Source organism: Centroberyx gerrardi, chromosome 9 (genome assembly GCF_048128805.1).
Source record: "Centroberyx gerrardi isolate f3 chromosome 9, fCenGer3.hap1.cur.20231027, whole genome shotgun sequence".
Classification (NCBI taxonomy): Eukaryota; Metazoa; Chordata; class Actinopteri; order Beryciformes; family Berycidae; genus Centroberyx; species Centroberyx gerrardi.
In genome coordinates, this window is record NC_136005.1 from 22,053,139 (window position 1) to 22,080,706 (window position 27,568).

The window sequence follows — 27,568 nt, forward strand, 5'->3', positions numbered from 1 at the left end:
GAGAGTTAGACAGCACAGTACAAATCTCGGTAGGATACGGCAGCGATTAGGAGACCGAATTCAATTTCTTCTCCTTTTTCCAATTGAATCTTGGCCTCCGCGACCACAGATGGCGACAGTCGTCCTCTGGATGCCTGCTCGTGCTCGCTCATCTGCTGACATTGCATGCTGGGAAGACTGTCGCCGCCCTGGCAACAGACATCAAAAATAATACAATCCACTGCCAGCGTTTTCGGGAGGAAGACTTCCAATGTGGGTTTTCTTTCACGTCTAACATGGAAAAATTGCAGGCAGAAGATGCACGGTATCTGAAAAGGTAATAACGGCTCGCTTAAAAAAGATGTTATCAATCTGTAACAGGTTTGTTAAGCTAGCTGCCAGGCTGCTGCTCCTTCAAAACATGACAGCCAGCTGTAGCAGGCCATTTAAATGAATGACCGAGTGGCTAACCAGGCCAGTGGGCTATCTCTGTTCATAATATTTACAGTAATGCTGTCCTATTGTAGTCTGAATAATGTCTTACAGCTAAAAGCAGCTAACGCTAACGTTAAAGGTGTGTATGTAGTTTGTGCATGTCATGTCTCTAAATGACCCACAGGAAAGTGAAGGGGGGGAGTTTGGATGTCCACCCGACTGAGAAAGCGCTCGTCGTTCAATATGAGGTGGAGGCAACTATCCTGGGAGAGCTGGGAGACCCCATGGTCGGAGAACGCAAAGAGTGTCAGAAAATGTGAGTATATAACCTACTGTCACTAGACTCAAGGTTCAGACTTTATTGTTTTTCACTACTAGCACTTAAGTGAATTTAGTCGAGAAAAGCAGAAGTATTAAATTGAAATGTATTTCAAATTCTGATATTCTGACTGAGAATATCCACAGAACGTGAATGGAGGGAAACGACAATTCCTATTGTATCATGGTAAATCTTTGGAATACTTAATATGGCTTCCATGCAATTTGATAAGATAAGATAAGATTGCACTTTATTGATCCCCTTGGGGAAATTCAGGTGCCACAGCAGCAATTGACGGACAATGCCAAGAAGTAAAGTATGTGTCAAGTACAAGGTAATAAAGGAAATAGCTACTAATATAGAATAAAGGTAATGTAGGCTACATAATATACAACAATAGAAACAATAGAGGCAGTGCAAATAATGTAAATGAATGCAAATAATAAATGCAATTCAGATAGGTCTATGGATAATGTCTCATGCACCAAATCAACACTGATTTCCATGACAACATTATCAAACATTCTATGGCAGGCAAGTGTATAAGCCACACAGTGCTCTCTCTAGTTGCTGTGACTTTTATTTATCACACCAATTTTTTAGCTGCAGTGCCTTCATCAGGGTGTGAAGAGCAATGCCATGCATTTCCTTTAAATAGCAAATGCCCAGGTGACATTCAACCAACAATCAATTGCAAATATAGAGCGCACTTAATAGTTTTTCAAGACATGCAAAAACAGGACACAACATTTTTATTCATAAATAACACCAAATGATATCCAATAGACCAGAAAATATAAAAATCCATCACAATAGACAAGACAATCAGAAAATATTAAGTTAGAAAAATATACATATTTACATAAGACATTAAGTTAGAAAAATATACATATTTACATAAGACATTAAGTTAGAAAAATATACATATTTACGTACTTCAACAATAGATTGAAAGTATTGCACTAGAGTTGGTATGTGTTTGCATCAGTATGAAACAGAAAAGTCACAGAAAGTAGAGAGCAGTGTGTGGCTTAGCCATTTATATTTGTTTATTTCCCAACAGTCAGCACCACATTGGGTTAGATTTTAATGGGAATTACTGTTTTATCAATTCAACTTCTATGAGCACATCGCTGAGGGTGCTGCCCTAGTACATAATGTTTCTCTCAAAAACTGTAATTTTTATATTTCATATCTTTGTACCATTCCCAGCATTCGCCTGAAAAGCTTGAATGCCAACACTGACATAGCCTCCTTGGCTCGGAAGGTAGTGGAGGAATGCCGGCTTATTCACCCGTCTAAACTACCTGAGGTGGAGCAACTGCTCTTCTATCTGCAAAACCGCAAAAAGACAAATGGTAATGATGAGTTTACCACGACTACATTCATCTAATTATGAACAACACCGGTGCCTTCATAGTAAGAGACCAATTTTTAATGCTGAGTAATGCTTGTACTTTGCCTTTCACAGACAAGCAAGAGAAGCGACAGATCTCACCTAGAGACCTCACACCATACGCAGGAGTGGAGGTAGGGCTCAGAAGAGAGAAAGAATGTGTGTGTGTATACATGCCTATTTATTTGCCCTTGTACACGTGTTATGTGTTATGTGTTGTATATGTTTATTGCGTGTACTGTACATGTAGGCTATGCGTAGCCTGATGATAGTTCTCACGATGATAACTCCTAACTCTGAGGTCAATGTTTCTCCCCCTCTAGCTGGACGAGGAGGCCAACATCAACAACATTGATGACTATGTGGAGCTGCTCTATGAGGACATCCAAGAGAAGATTAGAGGAGCCACCCTCATCTTCCATCTGGCTCAGAACTCCGACAACCTGGAGGAGCTCATGCAGAATAGTACTTGCTCTATTTTAGTTCTCAATTGTCTTATTCAATGCTAAAATCAGGCCTTAATCAAAGTATTATTCAAAATGCAGCCATTTTCTGGGGTTGATCTTTTGCATGGCAAAATGGAGCCAATCACTTAGTTCCAAAAGTGTAAACCCCAACCAATTTTGTAAATTCTCTAACTAATACTGGGATAAAAAAGGATTTTAACTGATAGGACTGATCAAAATAGTGCAATTCTCCAGCCTAACCGTCCATCCTACTGAATGAGCAAAAACCCCTCTAGCCATACAGACCTACTTAAGAACAGTTGGAGAACAGATTTAAAAACTAATTCCAGACAGTGAAATGTAGTGTGCTGTGCAGATATATTTTTTTCAAAGCTCCTTTGGTACACAGCTCCTGGCCTAAATCTTTTGGATGTGTGCACTATCTTTGTTCTTAGTATAAAATCTGACTTTCTGACTTTCTCTGACTCAACTCCATTCCACCATTTCATTTGAAAGAAAACACAGCTCAGCCCAAGTGCTATTCCCTTCCGTGACAACATGGCTGTTTCTTTCACAACAGCATGGAGCCATCATCCATCGCAGCCGTCGTGAGATGGCACAGCTTCATTTGTAACTGTCATAACGCATCGTCAGTTCACTTTATCTGTCGCACCGCATCAAGTGGTCACATTTTGATAAGAGCCGAGTGTTCATGCGAACCAAGAGGCCTGGGGTCAGCGTGGAAAGAGGAGAGGAACCCTGGGACGCACGTCTTTACATTGAGAATCACCCATAGCTCAGCGCCCCAGGAGCCTCCGACCTCATCGCATTCCCCCACGCTCCTTTAAATTAGCTTCCAGCGCTCCCCGCTGCACTCCTCTCCCCCCAGTCTGACTCTGATTGACTTCCACACACGCCTTTTTGCACTTCCTTTTCATGCTCCTTCCTTCCCTTCCCCGTTCCTCCTCTTTACCCCGTCTCTCCCACCTTGCCTCCCTCTTTTTCTTTTTCTGACCTCCTCTGTCTCTGTATGTCCTTGTATGTAAATTTGAGTGTGTCTTGTGTGTGTCTTTGTTGATTTGTGTGTGCCTGTGTGTGTCTGTCTTCAGAGACGGCCCTGGGAGCCCTGGCCAGAGTCCTGAGGGAGGACTGGAAGCAGAGCGTTGACCTTGCAACAACCATCATCTACGTCTTCTTCTGCTTCTCCAGGTAGGCAACCAGACCCTTTTAGGCTGAGGATTCCAAGTTAGAGTGATGTGTGTTTGGGTTTTAATTTGGATTAATTTGGATATATTTGAATACCCATTTTTGTATAAACACATACTGTATATGGACAGGCAAAAGAGTGTGACCGCATAGCATTAGCAAAATGTACTCCCATGTATTCCAAGCACATGTCCAGTTTTCCAAGTTGGAACACCCTATTACCCTATTGATGTTTCCATATTTGCAGTATTTCTGCATTTTAACAACGCTGTTGGACGACCCTTACAATACTTGGTCTTTGCTCTCTTCTCTATGTGCGTCTCTCTCCCTTTCTTACAGTAGTCATACAACTTTGACAACGTACCTAGTCTTGAAATTTCACTCTCCAACTGGGGGTTCGGAAACACTAAAATTAGCCCTCACTAGAATAATACATAAACGTCTGTCAGGACTGATTTAGTTTGCAAGAGGACGTGTGTAGGTCTGAAAACTGATCGTCATTCTTGGCCCTTCTCCATCTCCGTGTTATGCTATTTGGATTGTGAAACGATTCAAGTTGGACTGATTATAAGTCGGACCAGGACACACTGTTTGACTGAATGTGTTTTGACTTTGACAGTTTACTTTGTAAACTATTTCTGGGGTGACGGATTGGGTCATTGTAGCGACAGCTCCCAGCTGGAATCCCAAATTTGATTTCAATTTTGAAAGTCCACTTTTGGATAAATGGAAGTCTTTTTCTTTCTTCCCTTCTTATTTTCTCCTTCAGTTTCTCCCAGTTCCATGGCCTGGTCACACACTATAAGATTGGGGCCCTGTGTATGAACATCATAGAACATGAGCTGAAGAGGTACGACCTCTGGCAAGACGAGCTGCAGAAGAAGAAGAAGGCCTATATCCTTTTTTTAGGGTCGTCTCGCTGAAGAATCTTTGCACTTAAGGCCATTTTTGACTAATGAAAACAGGTGGTGTTAGTATGCAAGGTATTTTATGTGTGTGTGTGACTAGGAATTCAGAAAGGGACCACAACTAACACTAAACAGTCTTCATGGTCTTCATGGTATTAGAGGACAAAGCCTGGAGATTATTACTGTGACACTCAATGTTGTTAAAAATAAGTTCCTTGACTGATTGCACATGAAGAAGACTCTGAGAACCAAACTCTGAAGAAAGAACATGAGAAGGCTTTCAGAAAGTACCAGAGCCTCCTGATCAAGCAGGAGCAGCTTCTCAGAGGTACTGCTGGACTTACTGTGCAGGGATTTTATTCTATAAGGATATAAATCTAATTTTACACTTCTAAACCACTCATGCTGCAAAAGCCAAGTAAGATGTAAGCAAGTAAGCAACCTTTAGGTTTATGCCAGAAATGTCCTGTTTCTGTAGTAAAATGCAGCTTGATGGACAAGTTCAACCTGTATACTGCTAATACGGCACATACTGTCTGTTTTTGGCCCTAAGCAATGTAAAAAAGCAACATTTACTATTGATAGTACAGTGTTTACTGTCAAAGTTTTCTAGCTGTAGGCCAATTCTGTTCTGTCTCTTATGTCTGTATTTGACCCTGTAGTTGCTCTGTTCCTGCTGTTGAACCTGGCTGAGGACACCCGCACAGAGCTGAAGATGAGGAACAAAAACATTGTCCACTTGCTGGTGAAGATCCTGGACCGGGAGGACGAGGAACTGCTGGTGCTGGTGGTCTCCTTCCTCAAGAAGCTCTCCATCTTCCTGGAGAACAAGAATGACATGGTGAGAGAGGGATGGATGGAGTGAAAGGAGAGGTGAAGGGAAGAGGAGGAGGAGTAAGGGAGTTAGGGATGTATGGATGTGTAATGAAGGGAAGAGCGATGGAGAGAATGAGAAATCTGGTTTTCTTCCACAAGAGACTCTGCATCCCAGTAAGCAATGTTAGGGAGGTCTAGATACAAGGAGGAAAGGTTTAAATTTTCATCTGTTCATTTGAAGGAAATAACTCATTATCAATCATTGTGTTAAATTCCTGATCTGTTTTTTGTTACATTATTATTCAAAACAGTTGTTGTGGGTGATTTTTTTCACCATAGTTTTTGTCAATAAGATTCTTATTGCTGAGCAACAAGAATGAGATTTTGAGTAAGGAGTGGTTAGAATGAAAGAGTGGTGAGAGAAAAGAGGTGGCATGGATCGGGTATTCATGAGAGCAAGGCTGTCAGCTTCATCTCTAGCCAAAGACCTACAGTAATTAGACCTTCTTAAAAGCTATAATTAATGGGCATCTAAATTGTTGCTTTAAAAAGCAACATTGTTTTTGTGACATCAGCTTAATTAGTCAAATTTAAAGTAAGCAACCATTGCTTTATATTTGTTCTATAAAACACTCCCTGGCTATTTTAATAAATGGCTGTTACCTTGTAGAATAGCAGTTGAAACCACGCTTATCAAATTTCAATTTTAAAAATGCTTAGAGGGTCCACTTTTAGCCCCATGTCCCACCGTGCTCTTACAGGAACCTCACCACTCAAACTTTCCCTAATCCACTCCCACCTGGTTCCAATCTCAGACAGTTTGTGGGCCTTTATCAAAGCCAGACCCAGTTAGGAACTGGTTTTATCTCCTTGTTTCCCCTTTAGTGTATCTTTGACTCAGATTAAAGAACCCTTCGGGGGTTTAGGCCCACTCAAGCATGTGTCCAGCAGGAAAATAGTGGTTTCAACACTTTTACTCAGTCGAGTATATCAGTTTACATCAGGGAAAAGGGTTTCCATTTACAGTAAGGACCTAAAGGTTTAATTGATTAAAGGAAGACTTATCACATAGTTATATGTCATCAGATTTTATTTACACAGCAAACATGTTTTGACCACCTCCTAATCAGATAAGACTTTAGCATAGTCTGATAAGAGCATTTTTCTACTCCTGTCACTAATGGAATGGGAATGTCATTGGTAATTGACACAGGCTGTAGTTGATTATACTGCACGAGGCCTGGGTTTGTGATGGTGTGACTGGAGCTGGTTTTGCACACAGTAGCAGTTAGTACTTTTTAACTGGGAGCAGGTTGCGTCCCCATTATGTCTCACTGTGGCTGTGGGGAGACCACAGGAGAGGGAAACAGACATGTTAACAAGTAATACTGGACTGGCACTGCCTGTCACACTCACAAGACAGACAGTCACAAGCACATGGACGCAATGACAGCATGTGGATGTAGTGTAAACACTTCCGAGCCTCTTACAGTTTCATACGTTAATGACATAGAGTCCCCAGAGAGAGAGTTTGGCAGTCATGTGTTGTGCTCGAGCTGTCTTGGGTGTCATCAGCTCAACACCTCCACCTGCCTGTAAGCCGTGTGTATCTACTCCAAGCTGGGCACCCTGCTTAAGAAAGATAAAGGTGAATGCAAGATTTGTACAACATTTTGTCCAGATATTTACCAAATTGTCTCAGGTAAGACACAAACCTAGAGTGTCCGAAGGAAAACCCCACATCCTGGTTTATTTGAAAGGCTTTCTTGGAGAACACCACAGAAAATAGGAATTGGTTAAAGAAATCTTTTTGTGCAAGTCCAGTCTTATGACTTATACTTTTGTGCATGATTCATGTTGTTAGGGTAGTAGACAGCATGTCAGAATGTGGGTCTTCTCACATAGGGGTTGATTTGTGAAAAGTATATAAAAATATAAACTGACCATTCACTTTGCCTCATTTTGATAGATGATCACTAGAGACCAGTCCTATCAGTGCCCTGTGTGGAGACTAATGTGCATTTTAAAATTATGGGAAGTGCACCTAACCAACACAGAGAGCTTCTGAGGCTTATGGATACCCTCCTGTTTATTGCCCCATGCAAAAACATGCTAAGCGCAGAGGCATGAATTGACAACTAGGCTTATTTAGATACTAAAGCAAATTTCATTCAATACAGATACTTCTCTAAATGTGTACCAGAATATCCAATGGAACAATGTGACTTGAATTACCGCACCTGTGTGATGACAAATCAATGACTGTCTTCCTCATTGTGGTATTGGCAACAGAAAACTGATGAGTGAAATAGGAAGGAATTTGTCTATGGCCTAATTGTCTATTGGTTTTTTTCACCCTGGCCATGTCACTCCTATCCTCATCTGCTCTTTGTGTATTTTGTACCTGTTTATTTGGCTGTAGGGCTGCATTATTCCAAACTGGTGGAAAATTTTATAAACTTAATATTGACCCGGTGACACATAAAGGAAATTAGTCATTAGATGTTTTTCATTCAAGTCATTCAAAGCTTATTTTATGTTTTTTTGTCCATTGCCATGTCTTTTAAATTAAAAGGCAGAGGACAAGTTTCCATTGTGCAGCACATGTGCTTTGACGTGGTATACATCAAAGAAATTTGTCACACAAATAAACCAACATTTACTATTGCCTACAGCCTGCTTTGCCGTATTTAGCAGGCAATACTGGTTGACAAATCAGCATACAGTTTAGGGGCTAAGCTAACATACTGAATGTAATCCAAAGCAATGAAATATTAAGCCTAACTGTGTTGTCCCAGGCTGAAGCGTATGCAGTGGAGAAGCTGGCCAGGCTGGTTCCCTGTGACCACGAGGAGCTCCAGAGCACCACCTTACGTCTCCTCCTCAACCTCTCCTTCGACACCGGCCTGCGCAGCCAGATGGTCCAGGCAGGACTCATTCCCAAACTCTCCTCACTGCTAGGTAATAAATCCGAGTGTGTATGAAAATTTGTGTGTGTTTTCCCATGTTGGTGTGCTCAGTTGTTTGTATTTGCTTGTGCGCGTCTGTCTGTGTGCGTGCTTATGGGTGTGTTTGTGCCGGTTCTTAGTGTGCTTCAGTGTTTTTGGATGCGAGTTTTCACATGTGTGCGCATCTGTGTCTCTGTGTGTTTATGGCGGGGATGTATTTGGCTCTGTATCAAGGCAACCATTATTTCAGTCTCTCTTACACATGACATGAGAAATACTCTCCCATCCCAAGCCGGGAGTGGAGCCTCTATTTCACTGCCAGCAGATGCAGTCTGCTATTATTGAGGCATGTGTGTGTGTGTGTGTGTGTGTGTGTGTGTGTGTGTGTGTGTGTGTGTGTGTGTGTGTGTAAAATGTCAACTGTGTGTGTGTGTGTGCAGGTGCAGGGCTTTTACAAAGTGCCTGGACCACAAGCTGACTCTGGTGACCATTAGAGAAATGACTTCCTGAAAGGAGTTCCAGAGCGTGTGATTGGTGCGTCAGCTCATCCAGGGGGTCATGTGGCATGGTCAGACGCATCTCTGATGGGCCTTTTGAAGCCTCTCAGGGGGAGGCTCGGGTAACGGCGCATAATTAATATAATATATTTGTTAGAATAACATGCCAGAGCCTCTGCACAAATGTTGTTTTTGTAGGAGCAGGCCGGAGAGGTGGAGAGGTCTTCAGAGATTTAGGGAGGGCTGTTGGGGAGGGAGGGTGGGGGTTGTACTTTCAGGAAGTGAGGCACACACATAATATAACTTAACACTGAAATATCACCCCCCCTCATGGTTCTGACGTTTTTGAGGTTGCCTGTGTATGTGTGTGTGTGTGGGTGTGTGCAATGCTCTCTGTATGTGAACAGATGTGTCATTAATCATCCCCTTTTCGCTGTGGACTTTCCTCCTTTCAACTGAGACACTCTGCCCAAGGATTCTCGTCTTATCTCCAGAGAGAAAAAGAGAGTGAGGGGGGGGTGCTGATCAGCTGGTGTGAGGAGACGGCCTGCCATTCTTCCATCCAGACCTCAACCGAGGTCATGACCCCTATTGATGAGATGAAAGAGGAGAGGGAGCCACCACTTGTCATCATCGCCTCCCTCATGAACCCACCACCTGAATTTGGATTCAAAAGCAAATCGGAGATTCCTCTAAGTCAACTTTTCACTCAGACAGCCTCCTCTTCCTTTCTGTTTTACAACACTGAGGTTCACCCCCAGTTCACGTACTATGATTCAGCATGTTTACTATCATCACACTGCAAAAGCACGAGGAGACGCTTTAAGAGCGTTTTACCCAATTTTGTGGCGTATGATGTCTCTCTTTGAAGACTAAACCAGCTTTCTTATTTACCCAGAAAGTGCAATAACAACAGAGCGGCACTGTCCACAAACCTAGCCCAGACGCCTCTTAATGCGTGCGGGTGTAATTTTATGAAGGTTAGGCGGTTTTAAATCAGGCTGGGGTGTAATTGGAGTTTAGCTCTCCCACTAACTGCCCCTGAACAGTCTAGTTAATTCTTAACAGCTCCCCTCACCTTTTTTTTCCTCTTGCCCCAACCCTACTAGTGTTTTGAACATTTAATGGGATCTCTCTCTTCGCCCATAAAGGATCCTCCATGTTCCTACCAGCAAAGTGAGGGAGTTCGCCAGGTCAGGAGGGACTTAATGTGCGTGTGATTGTTGTTTGTGTGTGTGTGTGTGTGCGTGCGTGTGTGTGTGTGTGCGTTTGCATGCGTGTGCATGCGTATGTGCTTGGGTGTTTTCATGTGCATTTTAAGGTATTGGTTGAGGCAAAGGATTGCTAATGAGAAGCACATGTTCCGGCCAATCGCTGCCTGCGCTGGAAGGGCCAGAGCAGCAAGCAGCGTAGCTTTAACTTATTAAAGGCAGTAAAATTGATGCTTCCTCCTGTTTTCCCAATTAAAGCTAGAAGCCGTCTCTTTTCGGCCCCCTCTCCCCCTTGTGTTTCCAGGGGTTCACTGAGCACATCTGGATCCAATAGGCAGCGATAAGGCTCCCTGTACGGCCACTGACCGAACACGGCTGGGACCAGTTTGAACTGGACTCGGTCGGGGCTGGTAGGGTGGTGGGCGTTACAGGAGGTCTGTCAGTGGTTCTGGTCCAGTGAAGACCCTCTCTCTTAACACTTCTCTTAATGAAAAGTCCCCGGGTCAAACTCTGGTCTGAACTCTATTAATGTATTCTGGCTGACTTCTCCTCAAGGCCTCCAGTCCCCCAGCAATGGTCAAGGGTCAAACTCATAAAGGTGCTGGGCTAGCTGACAGTCTAACACTCAATCCATTTTGTCTTTATCTCTCTCAGGCTGCTGTTGAGGCCGCTCTGTGATAAACGCAGAATATTGTAGTAATATGTATTTTATTTTTGAAATTTTAACCAGTATGGGAAGCTTAGCTTTTTCAACCACCAGTCGGGTGGACTTAAAAATTTAACTTTTTGATATTTTTTTAGTTTGCTAAACTGCCTGAGAGAATAGACAAACTGACAAGCTGCTGTCAAAATTTGTGCTAATTTTGCACCCGTTCACCCAATTACCTGCAATAGGAATTGCTGTTGAAAAGGCCATTCAACCTATTAGTATTTGCAAAAAATACTCTGTACCTTACAGCTTTCCTAGATGTGGTCATTGGTGTCCCATGGAGCGTTAAGGCACAACCAGTCATTCATCCATTGACTTTCCTCCTCCTCTGTTTATGTTGCAGCTGACGAGGGCCAGAGACAGCTGAGCATGTGCATTCTGTACCACATCAGCATGGACGACAGATTCAAGTCCATGTTTGCCTATACAGACTGCATACCACAGGTAAGACTGGCTAATGTACACCGCCTCCAGCCGCAGACAGACACATTAGCATCGGCAGCTAACGGCACCCGGGAATTAATGCATGAGAGAGAGAGAGGGAGAGAAGGATGAAGAGAGAGAGAGGGAGGGACACACCACATCTGGGCTCAAACCACCAGAGGACGGCTGCTCAGTCTTCTCTCTCACTGTGATGACAACTCTCTGTTTTCTCTCCTCTCCCTCTCTTTCCACTGGTTGGAGCCCTGAAAGAAGCCTTGCGTCATTTCACCTAACGAGCCCCTTTAGTAAATAGAGACCCCCTCTCTGTGTCTTCTCCACAGCGTAGGACCTAAGTGCACCTAATTGCAATATTGAATTGGGAATTGCCTTAAATGAGGAGACATTAGCAGAGAAGTAGAACTGTTTGGCCAAAATGAAATTGAGTTATGCTCTTGAAAATGCCATTTGCCACACATGCTAAAAACCCTCAGGCTGATTTCTTTCAAGTTTTAATCAGAACTTTTAGTTGAGTTATGCTTACTACTGATTGAGTTGACCGGGGTCAGTCACTCCTCTCATCATTGGCGATTAGCTAAATGTGTGTTGTGTTTGTTTGTTGAGATTGGGTGTAAATTCTGGCCAGATGTGGCTGGGAGAGTTGAGTGTTTGTTCAGAAGGTCATGTCGCCAGCAGATATGGCCCCTGGGTCCCCCGTGGCACAAAGGATGCTGGGTAGCAGCATGACCAGGATGTGACCTCCGACCCCACCCTGAGGCCCGCTCACTCTCCTCTCACTACTTTCTTCTCCCTCCATCTCTCTCATGCTGTCTCTTTCTCTCTCTCTCGCTTTCTCCCGCTCCCTTTTTTCTTTTCCATTTCATCTTGTTCTGTCTTTCTCTTCGCTCTCTTTCGTCCTCCTCTCTCTTCCTCTCAAAGGCAGGATCCAACTCTCCAAGTCCAAACCTCTTTTGCCCCCTTGTACATCTATCCTCTTTGTCCCTCTTTCTCCTCTCAGTAGAAATACACGTTCAACAAACTGCTTCACCCCTTTCCCAGCTCTTATCCTCTCTTACCTGTTTTGTGCCTAAGACCTCACTCTTTTTTATCACCTTCCCAGGGTAGTGAGTGACCGACCTCTTTACCCTTTTCTAGCTTTTAATGGGGTAACTCCTTTGTAGGGAGGGAGATGCTGGATGTGGGGTTGCCAGAAGAGGGACGTGAGAGGTGAGGGAGCAGGATAGGGGTTGCAGAGGTGAATTGGAGCAGGATGGAGGTGGAGGTGGAGGTGGGGGTGGGGCTGGTTGGGTTGGTTGGTCTGCAGCGTGCTGCTGTGGCCCCGACTGGGCCTCCGGTGGCCGTCTGTGGTAAATAAGCAGAGGCAGGTGCCAGAGAGTCTAGACGGGGCTGATTTGGGGTCCGGGGCCCCTGGTATGTGATACCCAACCCAGGCCTGGCCCAGCCTCTCTCTCTCTCTCTCTCTCTCTCTCTCCTCTCTCTCTCTCTCTCTCTCTCTCTCTCTCTCTCTCTCTCTCTCTCTCTCTCTCTCTCTCTCTCTCTCTCTCTCTCTCTCTCTGATTGCACACTGCTGACTCCTCACAGGGAAGCAGTGCCCCTCTGCCCCCCACTCCCCCAGCTCAAAGCCTTTCCTGTTTAATGTTAAATCAGCGCAGGAGAGACGGACAGACAGACGGGAGGGAGGGAGCAAGGAGGTGGTGGGTGTTTGGGAGGTTAGGGGATGATGGGTGACTCGTTTTGGGCCCACGCCCACCGTCCCCTTCTCTCTCACGCTCTAACTCGTTCTCTCTCACAAACACACACACCTACATTTTCTTTCCCCCTCCTCAGCCTCCCTCACTCTCCAGGGCTCAAACCCCGGTGACTGGCCCTGACATGATTGGAGGAGACTGCAGGGATGCTCTTTATAAATCAGAGGTTTTTCAAACTGACAAATTGCGAGCAGGCACACATACATATGGAGAAATGTTGCCCCTCACAGACTTGCTTTCTCCCTCCCTCCCCCACTTACTTTCCTCTTTCTTTTTTTCTTTCTCAATCCTCCTCAGTCTCTCTTTGTCACTTGCTCTCTCTCTCCATCTCTCCCTCGTCTTGCTCAGTTTTGAGCCTTGGGGCTGAGGCACAAATTTGATTAAGGACACAAATTACCTTCTGCTACCTTTTAGCTCGCACCAGGGAAGAGCAGTTGTGGTTACCCAAAGACTAAACCATGATGACGCACTGTATGAGTTTCTCTCCAAGCTATGCAGATAAATGTCATCAAAAGTCCTTGATTCACTTCCTTGATACTCAAGTTTCTTTGAGTTCATCAAAGAAATATGTACAGCGTTGGAAAGATGGGCAAACAGATGTACCATTTTCCTTAAAATTGATTAAACAATCAAGCTGTGATTAAGATTGATTCCACAATATGTAGCTGTGTAATGCTAAATAAACTGGAACATTTGACTACCTATGTACTGTATGTTGGATTAGTAACTGAAATTAACATTTGAACATTTGATTGACAGCTGATGAAGATGGTGTTTGATTGTGGCGAGGACAGGATGGATGCTGAGCTCATCTCCTTCTGCATCAACCTGGCTGCTAACAAGAGGAATGCTCAGGTCATCTGTGAAGGTATGACACACACACACACACACACATACACACACAGGAAATTATATGCTTCACACATGGACGCGTGTTGTGCTGCTATACATTTGAGGACATTCTACTTAGATTCATCCTGTCTCCTTATCCTAACCCCAACCTTTACCTCTGAGTATCTGTGAAGGTGCATGCACTATACATTACGGGGAGAAAGCTTCGTTTTTCTCTGCTCCCCTAGGTAATGGTCTGAAGATGTTGATGAAGAGGGCACTACAGCTGAAGGACGTTCTGATGATGAAGATGATCAGGAACCTGTCTCAACATGACGGATCCACCAAGAATCTCTTCATAGTCAGTACCCAGTCCTTTGTATTCGAACACAAGTGCATCCAGAATCACATATAAGCAAAGGGTAGTAACTTGTCTATTAAATCAAAGGCCGATATTTCGCTTGATTTATCAAGCTTTTCAGAATATGTACGGTGATATGTCACAGTTATGATGACCTCATATAGATGCTAACCAGGCTGTTTTTGTGTTTTGGTCAACATGCCTGGTTAAATAAGGGTTAAAAAAAAATCACTGTTCTTCCCTGGGACTCACCATTGTATTTCTCTTAAAGATGAATGTAGGGGAGTTGGCATGCTGCTAAAATCTGTACTTTATAGTTATATAGTTTATAACTTTATGTCAGCCCAATACTTACTAGCTATTCACAGTATTTGTGCGATCCACTCACTTTCCGTTGTCTCCCCATAGGACTACGTGGGTGACCTGGCAGCCCAGATCAGTGAGGAGGAGGCTGAGGAGTTTGTGATAGAGTGCTTGGGCACATTGGCCAATCTCAGCATCTCCGACCTGGACTGGGAGCTGGTGCTCAAGGAGTACAACCTGGTTCCCTACCTTAAAGATCGACTCAAACCAGGTTTGATATATCAATGAGTTGCATCGATTTCAGTGGAGAATATTGGTCAAAATGCTTTTTCAATGTCTTTTCTACCCCATCAAGAAATAATTTGAGCGGAAACACTGGTGTGAACACATGTTTGAATGAATTATATGTCCACATCGCTCACAAAACCAAGATATTGTTACAGAAGTGTTTTAAACACACACTTCTTTACACACACATGCCTTCACACTCCCTCACACAAGATAACCCTCCCACCTTTCCCTCATCTACCTCTCTTTGAACCCAAAAGCCAGTTCTCTCCCATGCCCTTCCTTAACCTCTAACTACTATCTCTAAATCATATTATCAGTGAGGTGTCACCGACCTAGATGATGTGAGGACGGAGAACACTCATTAGGGCCTGGGCTTTATCTTTACCTTCCATGACCTCTCCACTATATTTTCTGACCTCCTAACCCTGGCTCTTTTTTGTCTTTATCAAAGGGGAGTTGGAAGTCCACTTTAGTATTTTTTTTAAGTTAATTTCAGCTTTATAGTAAACAGTAGACAGTTACAGAAAAGTTCTAAGAGTACAGGAAAAAAAGTGACATGAACCCACAACATCACATATACAGTATTTGCAATGTGCCTTAGCCTGCTGAGTCACCAGGACAGCCTCCCCTTTCAATATATTACACACTTAGAAATGGAAGTTCCAACTAGAACCATATAAACAGACAGACAGAGTTGTACCTTTTGTTGCTGGAGCTGTACCTTTTGATCAAAAAGGTACAGCTCCACAGGGCTCTTTGACTTGTCCTCATAACTGAACTGAACTGAACTGAATGTATGGTTCTAGATGGAACCCCTTTTGAAGATTCTACCTAGAATCCTCCCAGAGGGATTCACCTAGAACCCTAACTTAAAGGTTCCATGTTGAGCCCATGAGGCAATGGTTACATCTGGAATCCCCTTTCTGCAAAGAACCCTCACATGTTCTTAAGGTTCTGAGAAGAGCTATCCCTGGGGGTTTTACATAGAAACCTTAAGAGAGTTCCCACTTTTCAAGCAGGTTCTATCAAGATCCCTTTTATATTTTACGGGTTCCACTTCGAACGTTTCTAGGCGTTCTACCCATATCATTTTCATTTTTTTACAGGTTTTTTGATGGAACTATTTGTGTTATAAGAAGGGTTCTTAAGGTGCAAATGGAAAAGAACCCTTTTGGAACCTCACTTTCAAAGAGTGTAGTCTTCCAGACAGCACAGTTAAAAGAGACAGCAAAGCCCTCTTAACAGCTTAGACAGATTTGAGCCCATATAGTCACAGAACATGGATGTTTTCCCTGGCTGAATGCTCTGGTCTGCACATACACAGGGGCACCGCCAAGGCCAAATGTTAGAAGGTTTAGTGAACATTTGAGCCAGTGCATTGGTCCTCTCAACTACTGGTGCTCCTTTCTACTTTTCCCTTATGTCAGGTTCCGCTGAGGATGACCTCATTCTGGAGGTGGTGATCATGATCGGCACCGTGTCCATGGACGACTCTTGTGCTGCCCTGCTGGCCAAGTCTGGCATTATTCCTGCCCTTATTGAGCTGCTTAATGGTAAGACCCACATCCTGACTCTATACTCCAGCACTTTGGGTTGGCATACAAAATGGGTCAAAGCTCTTTTCCTAGTGGATTCTAAGTAACACACCTTTTTAATAAGTCTGGATCCCACCCCAAGGCTAAATGTATACACTTTGTGTCCCAGGTTGATGAACTTTAAGGCCTATGCTATGCTGTACTCACTCAGATACTGTAGACGAAATTAATTGTTATGAACTAGTACTTCTGAAATAGTTATGAACATTAATAGCAAGCCATTCAATAGAATTGTTCTGTGTCATCCCACTTTGAAAATGATATAACTGCTTTTAGTGCCACCACAATAATTCTCACATTTATCTTTCTGCATCCCCTGGCCAACAGGAGAATCAGGTCTTAATTATATTACTTCTAATGGTCTGATTACTTCCTGTCTTAGTTTGGTTTGCACCACCACAGTTTATTTTATTGAATCTAAGATAAGTGATAATCAGAGTTTATTAAAACTAGGTTTAAAATATGTTTAGTAAATCTAAGATTATTGATTTAAACCTAAATGAAAGCAATTAAACAATTAAAATTATAGTGATTGGTCAACAAAAAAATCAGTCAAAGATGTTGGCATCTTGACAAAAAGAAAAAATAGCACAAATAGAAAAAAATAGCCCCTGGCTACTCATGTGCGGTTAATTTTTAATTGAAAATTGTTATTTTGTTACCGTTTGATCTTCTAAACATATGTTGCATAATTGCCCCGCTCTGCTGTTATCTTAATAATTACGCCAGCAAACCAATGTCAGCTTTGCCAAAAATTGTCATGGCTCGGCTCAAATGGCTTGGCTCAAATTTCTCTTCCGTTGAGAAAAATCTTGTGGTCGAGTTAATGGACTGTTTGGGTTCAGTTCTGCAGGACAAGAAAACAGACAACACCACCGTTAGTAAAATGGATGATATAGGGCTTCAACTAGCCAAAGCCTTTAACAGATAAGTGCAAATGATGGAGAGGAGAGACGATCCAAACTCAAAGTCTGCTGGTAGAAATTAAAAGAAAGGTATTATCATTAAACTCAGCTGGGTTGAGTCTGTCCCTTATCTTTCTTCGAGGACCTCTCTTATTTTCCTCTATCCACCTAAAAAATGCTGCCATTATGAAAGTTAAACCGCCTCGACTGTCAGTTTAAAGTTAACCTTGATCAAAGTTTAAAATGGAGCTTAAAGTTTTGGAGCAACAGGATTAAAGGTAATCTAGTAAAAACTAAAATGAGATATAAAAGAAGTTACAATTTTTGTGCAGCAGAATGTATTGATAAGCCATGATTCAATCCAGTTTAAAAATGAATCCTTGCAGTTGCAACCCACCCTTACTGTTTGCTGTTCCTGTCTACCTATTTCCTATCCCAGCCCAACAGGAGGATGATGAGTTTGTGTGCCAGATTGTCTACGTCTTCTACCAGATGGTCTTCCACCAGGCTACCAGGGATGTCATCATCAAAGACACACGTATCCTTTTGCCCATTTTTTTAAGTATTTTAAGGCATTTCTGCAGCATGAGATGAGATGCAGTGTGAGAGACGGGACAGGAGATGCAGTCCAGAATGTTCCGAGCACATGGTTTGAACCTTAGCCATAGTCACCATGATGCCCCCGGCTGTGTCTTTTTGAAAAGACCTTGTCTGTAGCACTCCAGCATTACTCCATATTCACCCTTCAGTGTATGCTTCTATAGTAACCCACAGTACCACCCTATATCTCTCGTCACTGTTTATTATCATCTGCATCTCCATAGCAACCTCCATAACCCCTTGATTTATGCCTTATTTATACTTCTGTCTATTCCAAGCTGTCTGTAATCGTATACAGTTGTGGTCAGTGGCGGCCTGTGTCAAATTACAAATAGGCTCTCTGTCAGCATGTTTTGATTGATGTTTTTCTTTCTGCGTGGAGAATATAACAGGAATTTCTGATTCAAGGGCTGCTGTGCCTAGGGAGAGGCTTTGGCCTCAGAAAGTGTTCTCTCATCACAGGAAATGTAGAGCGTTGTTCCTCTGGCCACAGGGCACCTGTCTTGTGTCTCCTTTCCTCAAATGAAAGAGCTGGAGCATAGTCTTTCCTATCCACATTTCCACCATATCCCCACCTGTCCCCCTTACATTGATTAAGGATGCACTGATGACTGAGGGGCTTGAAAGCAGCATTGAAATGTCCAATAAAGATGATGAAATGTTCTCTTTCCTTGAGTCCCAACTCCAGAGGCCCCTGCTTACCTCATCGACCTGATGCACGATAACAATGCCGAGATCCGCAAAGTCTGCGACAACACTCTGGACATCATTGCTGTAAGTGTCCAGGTGCCTCATAAGAAATATTTCATCGCAGTTCCAGTTGTAGCATTTTTGGTGGTGTTCTTTTTTTTCCTTCTTTTTCTTGAATTGAAAGTTGACATGATCTTTACTCAGTAACTTCGGCCGTTAATACAAATTTGAAATCAACCATTCTTTCTCACTCCCTGAAAAGTTGAATTTTTGGAGGTGCAAGATTTTCATCCAGTGTCAGCAATTTGTAATATTTAGATCAAAAATACATGGGAATTTCCTAAATTTTACAAAGACTCTGTAATATTCTTAATGGGATGGGTTTCAGATGCAGATAGGAGATGTACACAACAAACCTTAGCAGCAAGCAAGCTATATGTGAGCATCCAGAGCCCTTATGCAAGGAAATGAGACTACTGCAACTGCAAGTCATAGAATCTGAATACAAGAAAGAATTCATACATATGACTGCATTTCAGACTTTCTTTCAAGTGATCAGAAAAAACACACAGGTAAGAGGTTAAAATTGTAAGTAAATCTTAAAATATTCTTATATAGATAATTATTCATTACCATTTAGACGCAAGCATTAAACGCTTCTACCTTTCGACAGTAGATTTTCTTTCAGTTTCGACATAATCTCCCCTTACAATCAACACCCTTTCCTTTTCCTGGTGTACCCTGGTCAGATTTGACATTAGCGATTAACTAACCGATGAATTCCTGAATCACTTTGTGACTGACAAGTGTGGTCAGCTCCCAGTCAGTGTGTGATCCGTGCCAGACCTTAGATCAGTGTAATTAGCTGTAGATTATAGCCGGGCTGTGTAGTGGGGCAGAGGAAGTGTTTCATTGAAATTATCAGTGAGACCTATTAAGCTGTGAACCACATGAAAGGGAGCCAGTGGGCTCTGGTGTGTGTCAGTGGCTGGACAGCAGAGGTGAGAGAGAAAGCAGAGCTTTGGACGAGTGCGCACACACACACACACACACACAATCATTACTCCTTGGAGTTGCAGGGTCCTTTAGCAGCACACGCCATAACTGTGCAGTCTTTTTTCCCCTTTGATCAGTATGTCCCTCCACATGTACAAACACACATAAACACACACGTGGCTCAGTGAGAATCCGTATAGATGGCTCCAAGTGGGACAGAGGGCTAATTCACACGGATATTCTTAGCCTGATCAAGTTTCCAGAGGAATATATTGGATATGCTTCTCAACACTTATGTATGCACTTCTTCCTCTCCCCTGCACTGTCATGAGCTCTGCTAATGATGGATTAGTCCTCATAGTAAACTCATGTTGGGAAACTAATTGCCCAGTCAAAACCAAAGTCATTAAGCCATTTTAGCGTATGATAAATCAGTCCAGTGACAAAAAGTGTCACTGCCACTCTGGGTGGAGGCGGAGGAGGGCAGGGGCCTCCGTGTGACAGTCAATAGGCCCGTTTGAGGCCTGGGCCTCGTGTGGCTGTCAGTGCCCATGGGGCTCTGCTTTGCGTCTGAATGATTAATCTGCCGGGCCGGGGCGTCGCAGACCGGAGCGGTCTCAAAGGCCGCCTTTATCTCTCCCCCCTTCGGCCCCTGCAGAGAAAGGAAAACAGAGCTCTGTGGTCGTCCTCCGCCAAGCTACACACGCAAGCAGTCTAGCTGGCCGGGCCAAGGTTTTTATTAGCTGCAGCACACCAAAGTGAAGAGGATGGAGACAACACACACTAATACACATACGTGCTTGCATGCATACTCGCTCTCTTGTTCTCTCTCTGTCTCTGTCTCACATACACATTCTCTGTTTCTCTTATTCTGTCTTTCTCACAAAAACACCCTCACGCAAGCCTACACACTCCATGGAGGCTCTCTGCTTCCCTGCTGAGATGGATCAATATGGCGGTCAGTCAGCAGGGAGGGATAAGGCGCTCCAGACTTGATGCTTCCCTGGCTCACTCCTTCAGCCACAGAGTGACCGATGGCCTCTCAGTTTACACTCTACTCAGCTAGGATGTTGCTTACTAGAGTTGGCAAAGATGAAACAGAAGTAATTTTAAAGAATATGTAAGCGGTTGGTATTCGGCCAAGGTCTGTGTGTATGTGTGCGTTCATGGGCATGTGTGCGACAGGGTTGGCCTAGTGGTTCGGGAGACCGTCCAATAACCAAAGATCACAGGTTTAATCCCGCAAAAGCCAATTATGTGCCCATCAGCAGTCATGTGTCTTTTTGAATTGCCCTTGAGCCTGTACCTGCATAACTCATTAAGTCGCTCTAGATAAGAGCGTCTGCTAAATGGCCAAAATGTAAATGGATCTGCGGCTGTATGAATTGTTCTATAGCCTGCTGTGCGTTTGGCCAGTGCACATGATTTGTGCGGTAATTTCTCTGCTTCCTTCATCCGCCACCTCCCCCTCTCCCCCACATCCCTCGCTAGGAGTATGATGAGGAGTGGGGCAAGAAGATCCAGAGTGAGAAGTTCCGCTGGCACAACGCCCAGTGGCTGGAGATGGTGGAGAATCGCCAGATGGACGAGGCAGGAGAGCCCTTCTTGTACGGGGACGACGGGGAGCCCTTCATGGGCAACGGAGATATCCTGGAGAGACCCGACCTCTTCTATAGCGCAGGTATTGGGCGGGTTTAAAGAGAAGGAGAAGAGTTGTAGCCTAGACGAGGGGAAAAAAGAAGGAAGGGATGGAATGGGAGGAAGATGGGGAGAAGCGGGAGGACAGAAGGAATTCACTGCAGCTAGCAAATGATCCTTCCCATTATACAGTGCAGGCATGGAAGGGTGTGGGGTGAACACAATGGGAGAAGAGAGAAAGATAGGAGGAGAGAAGAGGAGATGTATCAGAATCTGAAAGAATTTAGTGTATATTAGGTAGTGATTGCAGGTGTGCAGAGGTGTAAATGGAATGGGAGAAAAAAGGAGAGAAAGAAGTGAGAAAGGAGTCGACGTCACTCAGTAGAGTAAGGGGGTTAGTACATGTAGGGTTTGCAGGTATAGAGGGAGATGGGGAAAAGGTATGAATGGAATGAAAAGAGCGGAGGAGGTATGATGGGGTGATGAGGAAACAGCAGGGAGGAGGAAGGAAATTCGCTGTTAAAGGTTGAAGGTGTGATGGGGGGGAAAGAAGAAAGAGATGATAAAAGGTAGTGGACCTCATTGGTGAAAGTTTCACATGACAATATACCTAAAAAAAATTAGATCATGGTGAACGAGCAGCCTAGGTTGACTCTCTCCAGCATTCCGACAATTTATCAAAAGCAGACTTACTCTCGCTCTATAATTGCGTATCCTTTGCTTTTGCTTGAGGTCAAAGCACCCCTCTGCTGCCGCTTTATGGCAGACGTTTTGCACCCGCCAGTTTATCCCAAACCTGCGTGCTTGTGTTGTTCTGTCCAGATGGGATCATTCCAGCAGATGGTGCCATCAGTCCCGAGTTCTACACCGACTTCCAAAATGGAGACCTGGGACAGACCACTGGCTACATCGGCAGGTAATGAGCTCTCCAGTCGCCCTACTCCTGTATGTACAACACATACAGACACGCATACAGAGACACACACACTATTACGAAATGCACGTGTGTCTGAAACAGAATTTTGTATGTGAATGTAGGATTGAGGCTGTCAGCAGGGCAGGTTGTCTTTGTCCAGTAATACCCACTCTGTCAGTGGGGAAACACAAAACTGTGAGTGTTTACCTTCCAGCTCTCGGTGTCTCAAGGAAGCGGGGCAGCCAGACAGTCAGTCAGCTAGTCAGCCAGCAACCCTGTGGCAGCAGTGCTACCCTAGTGTGTTGTTATTCTGAATCACTATTCGCTGATCTATGTTATTGAACCAGGCCAGGCCTGAGTCAACAACCCTCCCCTATCCCAGAAGGCATCACTCCACCCTCAACAGCAATACTCCAGCTTTGAGAACAAACACACTCTCGCTGTCTCTCCGTCTCCCTGTTCCTGTTTCTCTGTCTTTCGCTCTCTCTGTTTCTCTTCTTTCTCTCTCTCTCTCTCTCTCACTCTCTTGCGCTCTCTCTCTGTCTCTCTCTCCCTCTCCCCCTCTCATTCCAGTGTGGCTCCAATACGTCATCTACTGTAGTCCCAATACACCACTGACATTCCACTGTGAAACATGAAACACAACCTGAGGGCAGGGAATTAAGAATCAATCGTGTTATCGCTAAAAGGGAATGTAAGCCTTTGAGTTTCTTCCGCATCCGTTTAGGCCTAATATCTACCAGCAACTAATTTGATATGCTGCTAAAATGATGAATAGTAGGGGAAATGGAGAGTTTATTGTGAGTAATTTGTCTTATTTATTATCAAACATCTCCTTGCGTGCGATAAAGCTCATGTCGATGGATTTTTTTCCCCTCCGGCAGGAATGTTTGGCTTGGCTGCTGTTGAGAGGCTGACTGTGTAGATAGCAGGACTATGAGCTGAATCCATGCCACAGTTATTTCAGCTTTCAGAGCGAAGGGAGAAGAAGACGAGAGAGAGAGAGAGAGAAATCTCAATCTGCGTTCCCTTCACTCGTTCACTGTCTATTTTCCTCTCTTTCTCTCTCTTTCTCTCTCTTTCTCTCTCTTTCTCTCTCTCTCCCTCTCTCTCTTTCTCTCTCTCCCTCTCGCTCAGCTTTGTAACTGATACCTTTTAAATATACTGAGAGAGCCCGGGGAATTGGCGTCTGTGAGACTATTTAATTTGGCCAGTGTACTCTTGAGTGATCCAGGTTAACACAATAATCAAAGACAGCTCCGCCGCTTATTTTAAACTATGTGTGAAACATGGTGTGAATGGGACCTTTTAAAATGGACTTAATACAATCACTGTTATTTGTATAAATATCATAACAAGCTATAATGTTTTGGTTAATTGGAAATAGCACATGAATGTAAGGACAGTGGGAGAAATTTAGCAGAAGTATTAGAGTGCTTCGTAAAGCATGTCAAACTGGATGAAAATGTCAAAGTGGAAAGAGAGGTGTCCAGGTTCCAATAGAAAGACGCCCGACAGACAGACAGCGTGTGATTGGAGGAGTCTGAACGCTAACACGCAGACAGGCGAATCAATGAGCGCTTTGAGAAGCTGTCAGGATGTGACTGGGCAAGGGGGAGTGAGGCAAAAATAAAGGAAAGAGGGAAAAGGTGAACGCCATCGCAATCAGGTGAGACGTGGAGATAGAGAGGGAGCGCGGGAGGGGCGGCGGGGTGAGATCTGGTTCTTTACCGGTGCTGGTGTGTTGGTTAGCCGTAACCTGAGCAGTGACAGCAGCGGGAGATCAAAGCGGGGTCGGACCCGGGGTCTGGAGGAGACAGACGCAGGGGGCCGCGGGGTCACGCCAAAGGAGGAAAAAAGCCTGATTCCCTTTCCTGTTCACTACCAAGGAATGCTCTCAGTGGAATGGGACGTGTCCCCGCACCTCACCCCACCACCTACTGCTGGCGGTCCTCTGGGGCCAAACTGGCATTTGTGGGAACACTGGGGCCCTTTGTCTTAATGACCCCCACCCCCTCCTCACTCTGTCAGCGTGTCACAACACACATGGACACACATAACCTGAATAAGGTGGCAGACAGGTTGATTTGCATGTTTCATAATAGGAAATATCACAGCTGACAACAGCTATGTTACCCCTCACTTCTGGTATCCAGACATTGGCACTAATGTATCCCAAAATTATTTTACGTATGTAAAACTACATGGGAAACTGGGATGGCCAAGCACATCAACAGAAACAGAAAAGGAAGCATCACTTGACCTGCAGGATAAATTACATTTATTCAGCTACAATGTTGCTTAGACCTTCTGTCAGTCTCACTTCTGTTACTCCAGCAGACAGAGAATCGAGGTCTGGTTCAGGACGGGACAACTGCCCAACTGCCCCTGATCAATATCCAATATACAGTGTGCACTATACAATATATTTACAGTGTCCTTATGGTCAGAATTTTTTGGTCTCCATCACCATCAAAGTTACCCTGTCCTAAACTTGTAAAAGCAGTTCTATATCAAGACTCCAGTTTTGAGAAGTTAAGTTCATTGGGGCCCTGTACAGATCGTGAAAGGCCTGAGGTCCAGCTGTGTCCTCCTACTAGACCCAGGGTGTAGCCAGCCGGTCAGCCAGCCAGCCAGCCAGCCTCAGAAACAGACAGGCAGGCAGGCAGGCGGATGGTGTGACTCAGAGCTCCAGTGTTCCTCCCAGCCTCCTTTAGCCTGACTCTCAAATCTCCCCTGACAGCCGTAGCGTGCGGAGAGGAAAAAGACATATTTCTGCCCGGGGAGGAGGGAGAGGAGACGGCGGGGGTGGCAAGGGGCATAGGCAGAGCGGGGAGAAGGAGACGAGAGAGGGGGTGCTGCGAGCTGCGTAACTGATCGCTGGAAGTGATTTGGCTAAAAACAACACGTCATTATAGGCGCTCGCAGGGGCAAAGCAAACAGCTCGTATTTTAGAAGGCTAGAAGAGGGATGACGGGCCGGGCGGCAAAAGCTCCAGACCCAGAGAAAGGAAGACGGAATGACGAGAGCGGAGAGGAAAGGAAAGGAAAGAACATGAGAGATGTGTCATTCATCAAAGCCCAGTTTATCCATCACTCCGGCTGCCTGCTCGCTTGCAGCAGGCCCGCTCCGGCCTGACAAGGTGGCTGGGCCCGTCGCAGTGACCCCACCAGACAAACACTCACACCAGCTGGCCAGAAGATGGAGCGTGAAATCAGCCCAGCCTTCCACCCCCCCCCCTCGCTGTATCCACATCCCCATAGTAACTGATTTATACGGTGCAGATACAGGCCCTTTATCATCCCCCTCAACAGGCCCCTGTTGCTGGGCGGAGGGCAACCAGGTTCTCCCAGTTTTGGCTGTCAGCCTCCGCCCCGTCATGTCGTTCTGTTTTGACATCTCGCCGTTTTTTATGGCTTGGCCTCTCCGCTGTTTACCCCTCCAGCCATAAGCACTCTGTAATTCAGAGACTCACTGTTGATGTCAAGCGGCTGCATTAGGCCAGATGAATATTACATTAACTTATTATGAGCTTTGATTTGTCTTGTATTGAGTGTGTGAGTGGTGAGGCCCTGGGGGGTTTCCTAGAGAGATGCATAGTGTCAGAGCTCCACCTAGTGGTATCATATTGTGTGTGTGTGTGTGTGTGTGTGTGTGTGTGTGTGTGTGTGTGTGTGGGTATGACTTTCAGGGACATACACCAGACTTAAGACCAGTTGATTGGGGACGGCTTGTGCTATTGGGGACAAAAGCCGTGTCCCCAATTGGTAAAAAGCTGATTTTTGGGTCAGTGGTTAAGGTTAGGGTTAGGTTAAGGTTAGGGTAAGGGTTAGGTTAAGGTTAGGGTAAGGGTTAGGTTTAGGGTTAGGGTAAGTCTCCAGGAAATGAATGTAAGTCTATGTAAATACCCCAAAAGTGACTTAAGTATAACTGTGTGTGTGTGTGTGCGTGTGTGTGTGTGTGTGTGTGTATGCACTATGACAGTATGGTTGTATTAGTGTGTATAAAGCCATTTCTCTCTCTCTTCTTTATCCACCAGTGTGCCAGAGTTTGTCCCATCAGCTCCTAACCAAGGAGGACGGCCCGTCACTGCCTATGGCTTCCGCCCTGATGAGCAATTCTTTTACAACTACCACACAACTGCCTCCCGGTAAACCTGGAGCTGTCAGTTACACACACACACACACACACAAACACACATATACTGTACACACAGACACACACATAAACACTGCTCAGACTGCAGCCATGTTCCTCATATCCACACTATGTGCTACCAAAGCTGCGTCTATATTGTGAAGGAATATTATCAACACTACTGTCTGTTTGCTGTCTTGAATTGAATGTGCGTACAGAATTAAAACCTTGAAAACCTTCTATATTCAGGCCAGTCTTACATTTCATTTGAGCTTTTTTGTAAATATCTCAGTGTTGACGTTGACTATGTAATGCAAGAATACATACATAACTTATTTGTTTTTTATATGTTTCATGATAATCCAGGGAACCAGTGATTTCACCGTGAGATGCATTCCATCCGTTTTACATGTTTGACATTACAGAATGTTTCTTTTCACCACCACAGTCTCTTAAGGTGATGATTCCTGGACATTTTTAAACAAAAATGGGCAATATTGCCCTCAGTGGGGTTGGGGATTGGCAAATGGGGGGGAATCAATGTATCGTTGCCTTTGTGGGTTCTAAGGTGTCTGCGTCATGACCATAGAATCATAAGGGATAGAAAGGGCAGGCACTTCCTCTCTTATATTGATTCTGCTGACAAGGGGTCATCGGGGCAGGAGATGGCTGGAATTGCTCAGTATAGTTGCACGTGCAAACGATAGTTACGCATGGTAACTCTAGTTCTGTGATCACAGGTGGAGCACTCTATGGAGGGCTCTATTGGCTGAGCACCTGTATGCAGATTTTCAGTGCGCTGAGGCAACTACATGAGTGGCTAAGCCAATAGAGTCCCATTAGAGGGCGAAGCCTGTGTGAAATAGAACTGTACGTTAGACTACTTTATTGTTTTGCCTGCACACACAAGTCTGTAACACTGTATTGAATCTATGCTCTGGAGCTAAATGTCATCTACCTTTATTGTTTTGAATGTAATATGAGAAGAAATATTAACAGCCTCTACTGTTTTGCCTTCATGAGAAAGACAAAATGCTTTTTAAATGTGAACGAATGTCTGCTTTATTGTTTTGTATTCTTTGTTATACTGTCTTTCATGTGCCTGGAGCGCTACTGGCCTACTGTAATATGGAATAGCCTTTTTCTGTGGTGCAATATATGAAATAAATGGTTGGAATATGACTGGTGTCAAACTGCATACAATACTAAACCTATTTTAGTCTTTTTTTAGTCTTCTAAAAATAGA

The 27,568-nt window shown here is 44.3% G+C and overlaps 1 protein-coding gene across 1 annotated transcript; it reads left to right on the top strand.

Moving 5' to 3' along the window:
• Window positions 1-198: 198 nt before the first annotated feature.
• kifap3a (kinesin-associated protein 3a) lies at window positions 199-27,555 on the top strand. The gene is made up of 20 exons (XM_071913450.2): window positions 199-316; window positions 599-730; window positions 1,946-2,091; window positions 2,205-2,263; window positions 2,453-2,594; window positions 3,685-3,784; window positions 4,551-4,675; window positions 4,919-5,017; window positions 5,352-5,530; window positions 8,304-8,466; window positions 11,214-11,314; window positions 13,819-13,927; window positions 14,139-14,251; window positions 14,660-14,825; window positions 16,273-16,398; window positions 17,785-17,883; window positions 18,634-18,719; window positions 21,123-21,312; window positions 22,092-22,185; window positions 26,225-27,555. The coding sequence occupies exons 1-20, from the start codon at window positions 276-278 to the stop codon at window positions 26,337-26,339; spliced, it is 2,385 nt and encodes a 794-aa protein (XP_071769551.1). The 5' UTR covers window positions 199-275; the 3' UTR covers window positions 26,340-27,555.
• The last annotated feature ends 13 nt before the right edge of the window (window positions 27,556-27,568 follow it).